At 39.6% G+C, this 13,267-nt stretch overlaps 1 protein-coding gene across 1 annotated transcript in view; it reads right to left on the bottom strand.

Moving 5' to 3' along the window:
- Positions 1-8,784: 8,784 nt before the first annotated feature.
- KLHL2 (kelch like family member 2) overlaps positions 8,785-13,267 on the bottom strand; it is a 157,260-nt gene continuing 152,777 nt past the window's right edge. Inside the window, exons 13-15 of the mRNA XM_068989725.1 lie at positions 13,083-13,223; positions 11,099-11,242; positions 8,785-9,818 (exon numbers count right to left, since the gene is read on the bottom strand). Of these exons, the coding sequence (XP_068845826.1) occupies positions 9,790-9,818; positions 11,099-11,242; positions 13,083-13,223 (314 nt within the window). The 3' untranslated portion in view covers positions 8,785-9,789. The remainder of the gene's footprint in view (positions 9,819-11,098; positions 11,243-13,082; positions 13,224-13,267) is intronic.

The following is a 13,267-nucleotide window of genomic DNA, read 5'->3' as shown; positions in this document are numbered from 1 at the left end:
AGTGAAAAAATAAATTAAAAAAAAAAAGAAATGGGTGGTTTAGAGAACTTCAACAACAGTGGTAATTTATTGAAACACATCCCTTTGCTGACAAAGTTCCATATAGTCAAAGCTTTGGTTTTCCCAGCAGTCATGTACAGATGTCAGACATGGACCATAAAGAAGGTTGAGTGTGGAAGAATTGATGCTTTCGAATTGTGGTGTTGGGGAAGACTCTTGAGAGTCCCTTGGACTGTAAGGAGATCAAACCAATCAATCCTAAAGGAAACTGCCAGGGTCCAGCCCCTGCAGTATCCAGGGGAACCTGAAGGAAAAAAGGCATCGGCGGATGATTTAGAGAGAAATAAGGAAAGAATATTGTAGATAAGAAAATAGAGGAGAGAAAGAGGCTGATAGTTCTTGGTTTACATAGAAAGCCGATAAAACTTTGAGACAGGAAGTTCACCCTGTTCACGGAGGCCACAGGTGCCTTCCCGGTCTCCCGAGGGAGTGAAGACACAGAACATCTTCCGGTTCAGGTCTTAGAAACCCAGGCAGATAAGTGAACGTAGGGAGCCTTTATGCTTCAAGGGATCAGCCTGAAAAAGAAAGTAAGAGAGAAAAAAAGAGAAAAAGGAAAAACACGGGGTGACCAAGCTTCTTCAAGCGAGGCCCAATAGCTTTATTATTAACAGGTACTTTTATACCTTGTCTTATACATAGAGGGAAATGAAAGATGCAAAGTCATATAGAGTCAGCCCAAACATTACATCTGTTTTGTCTTTATGGAAACCAGGATTTTTCTGCAAACCTTTCCCATAAACAATATTGTGTACATTTTCTTCTGGCCTTGGAGGCCTGTGAACATTTTATGACCCTCTTTTGATAAAGGCTGCTCAACCAGAAAACTTATTTTCCCTTGAAATGTTTTTTTCTTATATTTCTAATCTATGTCAACCTCAAAAAGTATTAAACAAAGTTACATTCTCACGAAGCAAAGGTGCAGTGAGTTACAAGAAAGAACCAATTAGCTCAAAAGTCTGATGTGGTTAATTTCAAGGCAACACTTGTTTTTTTCACTTTTCAACTATCTTAACTAATGCACTCCCAGGTGCACAGTGGATAAGAGATATGGGAACTTAGCAACAAGCATTGGCCCAATAATGAAATCCTACATTAGCACTAGTCTAATAACTTTTAACTCTTTAAAAGGCTCTATGTTTTAGGCTTTCCATGCCTCTCACAGTTGGGAGGATGTAAATAATCACATGCGTAGCTGCAAGAGTCTGGATATACCTGCCAAGCAAGTTAAAATCCTAACAGAGGGGGTTTGATTTGAAATATTTCTCTCATGTCCAGGAGCTTATTAGCTATAGCCCTAAGTTGATTTTCTCCAGAGAAAGGTGGTCAGGAACAGACCCCTGTTAATGTCAGAGGAGTTGGTGAAAGTCATGAAATAGTAAAACAGACAGATTCTGATTTTGGGGTAGATGCTCGAGAAAGCCTAGGGAGCCCGTTGAGTTCTGAAGCCTTGCTTAACAGTTCTCTTCCACATGACATTGTCATGGGTGGGATCTCCCGTGGTGGCTCCTGGCAGGAAAGCAACCCTGAATATTCATTGGAAGGGCTGATGCTGAAGCTCAACTTTGGCCACTTGATGTGAAGAGCTGACTCATTGGAAAAGACTGATGCTGGGAAAGATTGAAAGCAGAAGGGGACGACAAAGGATGAGATGGTTGGATGGCATCACTGACTCAATGGACATGCTGCTGCTGCTGCTATGTCGCTTCAGTCATGTCTGACTCTGTGCGACCCGAGACGGTAGCCCACCAGGCTCCCCTATCCCTGGGATTCTCCAGGTAAGAACACTGGAGTGGATGAGTTTGAGCTAATTCCAAGAGATAGTGGTGGAGGAGTGCTGATACAGAAAAGCCTGGTGTGCTGCAGTCCAGGGGTCTCAAAGAGTCAGATACAATTTAACTACTAAACAACAACATTGAGGGTCTTTGGTATTTCAAGCACACTATACATCATTTCTTTCAAACTCCACAATAACCTTGTAAGTGATACACTTTCGTTGTTTTTTGTTGTTGTTGTTATTATTAAGTTGTGTCCACTTCTTTGGATCACGGAGAAAGCAAGGGAATTCCAGAAAAACATCTGCTTCACTGTCTACACTAAAACTTTTGACTGTGTGGATCACAATAAACTGGAAAATTCTTAAAAGAGATAGGAGTACCAGTCCACCTTACCCGTCTCCTGAGAAACCTATATGCGGATTAAGAGGCAATAGTTAGAACCGGACATGGAACAGACTGGTTCAAAACTGGGAAAGGAGTACAACATGGTTGTATATTATCACTCTGCTTATTTAACTTATATGCAGAATCCACCATGCGAAATGCCAAGTTGGATGAATCACAATCTGGAATCAAGACTGCTGGAAGAAATATCAACCACCTCAAGATATGCAGATGATACCACTCTTATGGCAGAAAGTGAAGAAGAACTACAGAGCCTCTTGAGGGTGAAAGAGGACAGTGAAGAAGCTGGTCTGAAACTCAACATTAAAAAAAAAAAAAAACGAAGATACAGATACTTATGTTGCCATTTTAGAGAACACAAACTAAGAGTCAGAGGTTAAGAAATGTGTTTAAACTTACAATTAGCAACTGACAGAAAAGTTAATTGCTCAGCTGTTGGGACTCTTTTGTGACCCCACAGACTGCAGCCCGCCAGGCTCCTCTGTCCATGGAATTTTCCAGGTAAGAACACTGGAGTGGGTTGCCATTCCTTCTGTAGGGGATCTTCCCCACCCAGGGACTGAATCCAGGTCTCCTGCATTGCAGGCAGTTTCTTTACTGCTTGAGCCACCAGAAGAACCAGTAACTGAGAGAAGGGGATGCAAACTCAGAGCCATCTGGTTCCTATGCCCGTAAGCCCTGCAACACTTACACTGCTTTTTTTCCCTTTAGAATTGTGAAGCCAGAATTCGAATGCCAGAAACTTGATTCAGAGTGTGATTCCACAGTCCCATCTACCCTTCTCTCCGAAATCAGACACAGTCAGCCATATAAGCCAGTAGGAGGGAATCTGTTCAACAAACTGAAACAAGAGGCAGGCTAATCCATTATATCACTATGTACTACGCTAACTCATCAACAGCTGAGACGATAAATACATGGGTCCTCATGCTATCTATAGGGATGGTAATAAAAACAAGGAATCATATAGCAGAGTTAATGGGAAGGGAAGTGAAAGTATACACATCATTTACCTAAACCCAAATCATCACTGCTTTTAGTCACGAAGGTGCAGAGTCAAGTGGAGCAAGGAGCAGAGTTGCTTTAAAATATATTTTCATGGAACTAGCCTTGAACTCTGCTCGTACGTCGTGGTTCCTCTGGCAGGATAAGACTTCTGACCTCTTTTCTGGACAAAATCGAACAAGCCAGGAACACATTTATAAGCTTGAAGAGAAGAAAACAAGATGTTTCAAACTGGAGAGATAAAGACTGGCATGGAGGGGAGGGGAATAAATTCAAATCCTTTGAAATCAAGAGTTATGAATCTAGTTACTGAACCTTGGCAAAATGTTTTATGGTATAGTGGCGGCCGGGAGGAGCTACCCAGCATCCAAGGCCAGTGGCGGCCGGGAGGAGACACCGGACGTCCGAGGTCAGGGGCTGCCTGAGGTCAGGGGCTGCCTGAGGTCAGGGGCTGCCGAGAGAAGCCACCTCACCCCCAAGGCCGGGGCAGTGACCCTGAGGAGCCACCGCGAGCCTGAGGCCAGGGGCGGCAGCTGGGAGGAGCCACCCACGCCCGAGGCCAGGGCCGGTGGCCAGGAGGAGCAACCAGAGGAACAGTGGCTGAGCAGGCACAGGAGGGCCTAGAGGAGCTATCCCATGTTGAAGATCAGGAACGGCGGTGGTAAGGAGATACCCCTCATACAAGGTAAGGAGCAGCGGCTATGCTTTGCTGGAGCAGCCATGGAGAGATACACCACACCCAAGGTAAGAGAAACCCAAGTAAGATGGTAGGTGTTGCAAGAGGGCATCAGAGGGCAGACACACTGAAACCATACTCACAGAAAACTAGTCAATCTAATCACACTAGGACCACAGCCTTGTCTAACTCAATGAAACCAAGCTATGCCTGCGGGGCAACTCAAGACGGGTGGGTCATGGTGGAGAGGTCTGACAGAATGTGGTCCACTAGAGAAGGGAATGGCAAGCCACTTCAGTATTCTTGCCTTGAGAACCCCATGAACAGTATGAAAAGATAAAATGATAGGATACCGAAAGAGGAACCCCCCAGGTCATTAGGTGCCCATTATGCTACTGGAGATCAGTGGAGAAATAACTCCAGAAAGAATGAAGGGATGGAGCCAAAGCAAAAACAATACCCAGTTGTGGATGTGGCTGGTGATAGAAGCAAGATCCAATGCTGTTGAAAGGTCAGGGCAAGGCCAGGACGAAAGGTCAGGGCAAGGTCAGGATGAAAGGTCAGGGAAAGGTCAGGCGTGCTGAGGCATGCCCGGGCATGTTGGGACATGCCCTGGCAGAGGGCGCTGCAGACACACCCCAGAGACAGGCCGGCAACCAGGCCGACCAATCAGGAGCCGACACGAAGCCCTTGAACACCAATCACTGCTGAGCCTGCGTTTTCTTCCTTATATAGGAGCCCCGGCCTGGGCTATAAAACCCCTTCCCCACCCCTCACACCTCGCAGACTCCACAGACTCCCTTTACCCCGCTAACTCCCTTTGCTTCGCAGACCGCCCCCTCGCTTCCCTGCTTACCCGCCCCCGGGAGTTCTGCCTGAGAGCGACCGCCCAATAAAAGGCCCTGTTCAACGGTCCATAGGGGTGGTTCTTTCTTCCCTCGGCGTTTCTTACAGCTGTAAAGGGCAATATTACATAGGAACCTGGAATGTCAGCTCCATGAATCAAGGCAAATTGGAAGTGGTCAAACAAGAGATGGCAAGAGTGAATGTCGACATTCCAGGAATCAGCAAACTAAAATGGACTGGAATGGGTGAATTTAACTCAGATGACCATTATATCTACTACTGCGGGCAGGAATCCTTCAAAAGAAATGGAGTAGCCATCATAGTCAACAAAAGAGTCCGAAATGCAGTACTTGGATGCAATCTCAGAAACGACAGAATGATCTCTGTTCGTTTCCAAGGCAAAACATTCAATATCACAGTTATTCAAGTCTATGCCCCAACCAGTAACGCTGAAGAAGCTGAGGTTGAACGGTTTTATGAAGACCTACAAGACCTTTTAGAACAGACACCCTAAAAAGATGTACTTTTCCTTATAGGGGAATGGAATGCAAAAGTAGGAAGTCAAGAAACACCTGGAGTAACAGGCAAATTTGGCCTTGGAATGCAGAATGAAGCAGGGCAAAGACTAATAGAGTTTCGCCAAGAAAATGCACTGGTCATAGCAAACACCCTCTTCCAACAACACAAGAGAAGACTCTACACATGGACATCACCAGCTGGTCAACACTGAAAGCAGATTGATTATATTCTTTGCAGCCAAAGATGGAGAAGCCCTATACAGTCAACAAAAACAAGACCAGGAGCTGACTGTGGCTCAGATCACGAACTCCTTATTACCAAATTCAGACTCAAATTGAAGAAAATAGGGAAAACCTCTAGACCATTCAGGTATGACCTAAATCAAATCCCTTATGATTATACAGTGGAACTGAGAAATAGATTTAAGGGACTAGATCTGATAGATAGAGTGCCTGATGAACTATGGAATGAGGTTCATGACATTGTACAGGAGACAGGGATCAAGACCATCCCCATGGAAAAGAAATGCAAAAAAGCAAAATGGCTGTCTGGGGAGGCCTTACAAATAGCTGTGAAAAGAGAGGCAAAAGGCAAAGGAGAAAAGGAAAGATATAAGCATCTGAATGCAGAGTTCCAGAGAATAGCAAGAAAAGACAAGAAAGTCTTCTTCAGTGATCAATGCAAAGAAATAGAGGAAAACAACAGAATGGGAAAGACTAGAGATCTCTTTAAGAAAAATAGAGATACCAAAGGAACATTTCATGAAAAGATGGGCTCAATAAAGGACAAAAATGGTCTGGATCTAACAGAAGCAGAAGATATTAAGAAAAGGTGGCAAGAATACACAGAACTGTACAAAAAAGATCTTCACGACCCAGATAATCATGATCATGTGATCACTAATCTAGAGCCAGACATCTTGGAATGTGAAGTCAAGTGGGCCTTAGAAAGCATCACTATGAACAAAGCTAGTGGAGGTGATGGAATTCCAGTTGAGCTGTTTCAAATCCTGAAAGATGATGCTGTGAAAGTGCTGCACTCAATATGCCAGCAAGTTTGGAAAACTCAGCAGTGGCCACAGGACTGGAAAAGGTCAGTTTTCATTCCAATTCCAAAGAAAGGCAATGCAAAAGAATGCTCAAACTACTGCACAATTGCACTCATCTCACATGCTAGTACAGTAATGCTCAAAATTCTCCAAGCCAGGCTTCAGCAATACGTGAACCGTGGACTCCCTGATGTTCAAGCTGGGTTTAGAAAAGGCAGAGGAACCAGAGATCAAATTGCCAACATCTGCTGGATCATGGAAAAAGCAAGAGAGTTCCAGAAAAACATCTATTTCTGCTTTATTGACTATGCCAAAGCCTTTGACTGTGTGGATCACAATAAACTGTGGAAAATTCTGAAAGAGATGGGAATACCAGGCCACCTGACCTCCCTCTTGAGAAATCTGTATGCAGGCCAGGAAGCAAGTTAGAACTGGACATGGAACAACAGACTGGTTCCAAATAGAAAAAGGAGTATGTCAAGGCTGTATATTGTCACCCTGCTTATTTAACTTATATGCAGAGTACATCATGAGAAACGCTGGACTGGAAGAAACACAAGCTGGAATCAAGATTGCCGGGAGAAATAGCAATAACCTCAGATATGCAGATGACACCATCCTTATGGCAGAAAGTGAAGAGGAGCTAAAAAGCCTCTTGATGAAAGTGAAAGAGGAGAGCGAAATAGTTGACTTAAAGCTCAACATTCAGAAAACGAAGATCATGGCATCTGGTCCCATCACTTCATGGAAAATAGATGGGGAAACAGTAGAAACAGTGTCAGACTTTATTTTGGGGGGCTCCAAAATCACTGCAGATGGTGACTGCAGCCATGAAATTAGAAGACGCTTACTCCTTGGAAGAAAAGTTATGACCAACCTAGATAGCATATTCAAAAGCAGAGACATTACTTTGCCGACTAGGGTCCGTCTAGTCAAGGCTATGGTTTTTCCCGTGGTCATGTATGGATGTGAGAGTTGGACTGTGAAGAAGGCTGAGCGCTGAAGAATTGATGCTTTTGAACTGTGGTGTTGGAGAAGACTCTTGAGAGTCCCTTGGAATGCAAGGAGATCCAACCAATCCATTCTGAAGGAGATCAACCCTGGGATTTCTTTGCAAGGAATGATGCTAAAGCTGAAGCTCCAGTACTTTGGCCACCTCATGCGAAGAGTTGACTTATTGGAAGTTTCTGATGCTGGGAGGGATTGAGGGCAGGAGGAGAAGGGGACGACCGAGGATGAGATGGCTGGATGGCGTCACGGACTCGATGGATGTGAGTCTGAGTGAACTCCGGGAGATGCTGATGGACAGAGAGGCCTGGTGTGCTGCGATTCATGGGGTCACAGAGTCGGACACGACTGAGCAACTGAACTGAACTGAACTGAACTGACTGAACTGTAGAGCTTATTAAATCTTTAGAGGAGAAAAGATAAAGAGATATCTGACATGCTAAGTATTTAGAACTTTGTCACTTAGTAGATTATATTTTAATAAAAGCTTTAAAAATTTTTAGATAAATCGTTAATTGACTAATTCATGGAATATTAGTGTTTGGAAGTGATCAGGAGAGATAATGACTCTTTTTTGGTGCCACTTTCTGAAATCGTTAACAGTGTTCCAAGTTCATTAGATCCTCAACATGTTTGTTGACTATGGACGTGCTTGGAGCAACACTAATGCATAAATTTATTTTCATAAGGTGAGCACAGGCTTTTGCTTTTCCTAATTATTTAAATTTCACTTACAATGGAAAATTCAACTAAGCTGGTAATAAAGGTGGTTCTATGTTTAAATGTGACTCTATTAACTAAACAGAACTTTCATCACAGGTATAGTTCTCTCCTCTTATTGACTATTCTGGCAAAAGCTCAGGCTTACTACCTTCTAAATCCCTGAGGAACAGCCATCATATCCCATGACCCCATCCCATCTCTTCCTCCTGTGTTCAGCCCCTCAGGTATCCACCCCACTTCCCTATGTCCATTTCCTCAATCCCTTCTATTCGGTATCAAAACCACAATTTATTTCTCAGTTGTGTCAGAGTAGATATTTTTTCTTTGACTTCCTTTTGATTCAATGCTATTTCTTTTACTTTTATCTTGTGTCCTGCCCATATTCGGGAGAGAACACTATGAATGTTTAAGTTTTCCCAATTCTTGGGAGATGTTTTCCTTGATAATTGAGGTAGCTTTTTCTTGGAGAACAGTTTTCAGTGACTTAACTGACTTGCCTTGTATGTTTCTTTGACAACAAATTTTAAATACTGATTTATGAAGTAGAAAATGCAAATTTTATAGAAGAATACAAACAGTGAACAGGCAACTTTTTAAATAACAAACTAGATAAAAATCAAGGACAACGTGAAAGAAATAACATACAAACTTTTATTCAAAGTTAATTCAATAAAGACATATTTTGGTCATTTTTAAGGTGAGATTAATTGACGATCTCAGAAAAACTATCTGATCAATGTATATGGCTACTCACAGAAAGTTCTCTCTTCTGTTAATAGCAGCTAAATTTATACACACAGAAAAAATTCTTAAGAGCATGCAAATTCAGTTGAATTCCATACATTCATTATATTCATCAAAAACCTGCAATAATGTTCATGCCAAATTGTTAAGAAAAAAAATTTGAAATTCACGACAAAACATGACCAATATTAAACCAAACAAAATAATAAATAAGCATAATTTATATTTTATTTTAAAAAGTTTGGCATCACACAAGTATTCAAGTGTGTTACACCATGTTCATTCCTCAGAAGTGGCATTTTAAAGTGTTAAGCATCGTTAAATATCAAAAAATACAACTCTGTTTTACAATGTAGTACTGGCATAATTCAAAGTACTGTGCCAATTATAAATAGTATAATAAAGTTGCAAACATCTTTTCAAACATATTTAAAGGAAAGCATATAGACACACATTTATATGCATACAATTTATTATACTCATGTAATCAAACATATTTTATAAAAGCAAACGGTTTTATCCCTCAACTAGTTTATATACTTACACAGAGTTTAATACCTGTTCAAAGATTTTCAGTTCCTGTGCATACAGATTTTTCAGGAGAAGGAATAAAGATGAAATTTAATTTTACAAGAACACATTACTTTATCCCCCTTCACAAAATAATCCATAGTTATTCAAGGTTGATAACTACTGTTTGTGAAAGCAACTGTTGTCCAAAGACTACAGAATAATACTGCAATCCAAGTTTCTTATTAAAATTCAGTCAGCTGCTGCTCACTGCAGAAAAAGCCTACACGGTGCATCTACCAAAAATAATCTTCAGTATCTGAGGCCTAGAGAGGCAGATGATCTTATCCTCTGCAGAGACTTAACGTGCAGCTACAAGTGGAGAAGTGCTAGACTCTCAGTCACTTCAGAAGTACTTGTTGAAGTCTGCTTCTCATGTGTAAATGTGCCGAAAATGTCCTTTAGGCTCATAATGGTTTATCAATAACTGTGACCCCTGAACAAAGAAACAAAGAAATAAAACTGAAGTCACAGGAAGCATTCTGTGTCTCTGAGAAAATCTTGAATTTTTTTATATTATAACTTAAGTGACAAGGACTGAACAGATCATGATGTTTCAAAATCTCTAAGAAACTTTAATATTACTATCATTTTAATCTAAATGACAATGAAATCTTTGTTTAAAAATTATGTACCAAAACTATGTCAGACTATTTAATCCAGAAGTCATCTTTTGCTCTTCACAGTTATATAATGAAGGGAAAACAACTTTACTCAAGAAATACTAAGGTCCATCTAATACTAAAAAGGATACAAAGAAACTTGTGAGAGTGATGAATATTCATTATCTTGATTGTGGTGACAGTTTCATATATATGTAAAAACTAATAAAATTGTATACTTTAAATATAAGCTATTTATTCTCTGTCAGTTATATCTCACTAAAGCTGTTTTAAAAAATTTTACATAATTTTGACAAATGCTATCCTGGAAGCTTACTGTATATAGTTCTATTACATGTTGTTTTGGATGATACATAAATAACAGTGATGGTTAATTAGTATAAATTTCTTTTTTCTCCAGTAGTAAATCAATATTAGAATGTTACTGAAACATTCTAATATTTAAAGCAATATAAACATAGATATCAGAAAATTCATATGCTGCATTTTTAAAGACTCATATTATTAAAGAGTATTACCATTTTTCTTATGAAGAGAATGGACCAAAATGATTATTTTATAATTCAATCAGTGCTGTGCTTAAAAAAAATTACTCTGTAGCCTCACCATATTACCATCACATGGAGCCCTGCCAAGGAAGATTTCTTTTAGTATGCGTGAAGAGTTGCTCAGTCGCGTCTTGACCCTTTGAGACCCTTTGGACTATAGCCTATCAGGCTCCTCTGTCCATGGGATTTTTCAGACAATAATACTGAAGTGGCTTGCCATTTCCTCCTCCAGGGGGATTTTCCCAACCCAGGGATCGAAACTGTGTTTCCTGCATTGCAGACAGATTCTTTACTCAGTGAGCTATTGGGGAAGCCCCCATATCTTTAAGATATCTGAGTAATTGTATACAAATGACTACAGAATGACAAAAGAATACTAGGACCTTATTTTAGAACATACATATCTGACATTAATTATCTTGAGAATAAGAAGATATACTTTGAGAAAAGACTTTCTTCTTATATGAGAAAAACATTCTTAATGGAAAAGTCATAATGATTTTGTATTATAATAGAAGCCTGTAAGAAAACTGAACAATCATTACCTGCATAACTTCTCCCTGTGCTCATACAAGATGATACAACTGTCCATTTATCAGTTGTTGGGTTATAATATTCTACTGATGCCAAGTTACAGGAACCATCATCCCCTCCAACTACGTATAACAGACCATTAACTGCACAAACTCCTTTAAAAAAATTAAACAGAGAGAAAACAATTATTTTAAAAATTTGGATGACTATAAATGGCTCTGAACGTGTCTGGTCAAGTGATCCAGATACAATTACTTCTGTGTAAGAGGCAGGAAGAGAAGATGGGGAAAGCTGAAAAGAATTCCTTTATGTGAGGAATTTCTCTAATATCAACTGTCAGCTTCTACTCAAGTTACTTATACAGCAGTTGCTCTATATATGCATTATTTCATTTAATCTTCACAATAACCTTACTTTATATGCTAGAAACTATTTTATTTCCCACTTTATTAAAAACAGTAGAAAATTTAAAAGTCAAAGAAGTTTAGTAATTCTCCCAAAGTCAGCTTCTGAGGAAATCTTAAGGAAAAAGAGAAAATAATAAATATATATATTTGTAGAAGGTAAAAATGATTCTGAATTTTATTATACTGACTAGCTAATTATTTTATCTCCTTTAAAGGGAGAACAGTATTATTTATTTAATTATTATGAGAATACTATGTTTTTTTCTTTTTTAGAAAAATTCAAAACCATAGAAAAGTACAAAGAAGAAAAGACTACCACTAATCTTATACCACTTAGAATCCCAAGTACTGAAATTCTGGCTCTTTTCTATGCATATATTCTCAGACTCTTTTTTAACCCCAAAGTAGCTAATGCTGCATAAACTATTTTTTACACACTCACACCAAACAATATATACCTGGATATTTCTTCAAGTTAATAAATACAGATTTATATTATTTTTAATGGCTGCACAGTATTTCATGTATGATACTATCGTAATTCATTTGTCTTTTACTGATAGATTTTTAAAGTTATTTTCAGCTTTCTTGCTCTTGTTGCAAATAAATTTCCTAATCCAGAAGCACAAACACATATGCTTTTCTAACTTCACATGTGCTGGCGCCCAGATTTGTGGGGTTTTACTAGTTTTGGACTATCCATAGCTGAGAGAGCTTTAGTACTTCACCTAGTACAACTGATTGGATGAGGTACAAGGTCAAGTGAATTATATATTTTGTTCTGCTGAGTGAGTTCTTGGAGTCCCATATACTTATCTTCCTTAGTGATCCCATTTAAAGTAAAGAGAAATAGGAAGAGCATTTCTGGGGTGATGGAAGGTGCATCTTGCAACATCAATCAATGGTACACAGTTTCTGAGAATCATCAGGTTTATTTTGATTATAGGACCTGGCATGAAGACAATGCCATTTTTAAGAAGATGAGCATTTCCCCAAAAGACTATCTAGCTATTCTGAATCTATTGTCCATTTCTATTTCCCTTCCATGGATTTTCTTTTTAAGGTAGTACTTCCCTGGTCTTGAAGACCTCAGGTTTCTTAAAATTGCTGTTGTTGTTGTTTTAGCTTTTCCATTCTCTAGAAACCCTGAACTGTATTAAATTGTGGTTGCCTTCGTTAGGTTCCCCTCCAGATTCAGATAAACAACCAGCTTTTTAATCTGGTATAAGTATTTACTTAACTAGACTGAAGTCCCTGAAAACTGAACTCCAAAGTATGATATAGGCAGACATTCAAAAATGTCTGTGGTACAAAAGAATTAATCCAAGTAATACATAGAGTTCTTTTTCTAACTTAGTATTTATGGTCATCACCAAAAAGTCAGCTCTGATGGAAGGATGACATTAAACTGCATGCCCCACATCATGCTTGGCATTTACTGCCTCGGATCATTGTGAGTTTCTGCCTTTACAGGGCAAATCTATTAGGAACTCAGATCAGTAGAAGAACAACGGAAATACACAGTGATACCAGTAAAACTCTGAATACAATTCAATACAAACTTCATAATCTTAAATTAGCCAGATACCTGCATTTCTTCTGCACATGTTCATATCTGCTACCTGTCTCCATGTGTTGGTGGCAGGATCATACACTTCAACACTTTTTCGTACTAAAGGGCCATCATGACCCCCTACAGCATACAATAAGTTGTTTAACACACCAACACCTACAAAACATAAAAAAAAACCTATAGTAGAGTAAAAGGGACAG

This window comes from Capricornis sumatraensis, chromosome 17 (genome assembly GCF_032405125.1).
Source record: "Capricornis sumatraensis isolate serow.1 chromosome 17, serow.2, whole genome shotgun sequence".
Taxonomy (NCBI): domain Eukaryota; kingdom Metazoa; phylum Chordata; class Mammalia; order Artiodactyla; family Bovidae; genus Capricornis; species Capricornis sumatraensis.
This window is presented reverse-complemented; position numbering and strand designations above follow the sequence as displayed.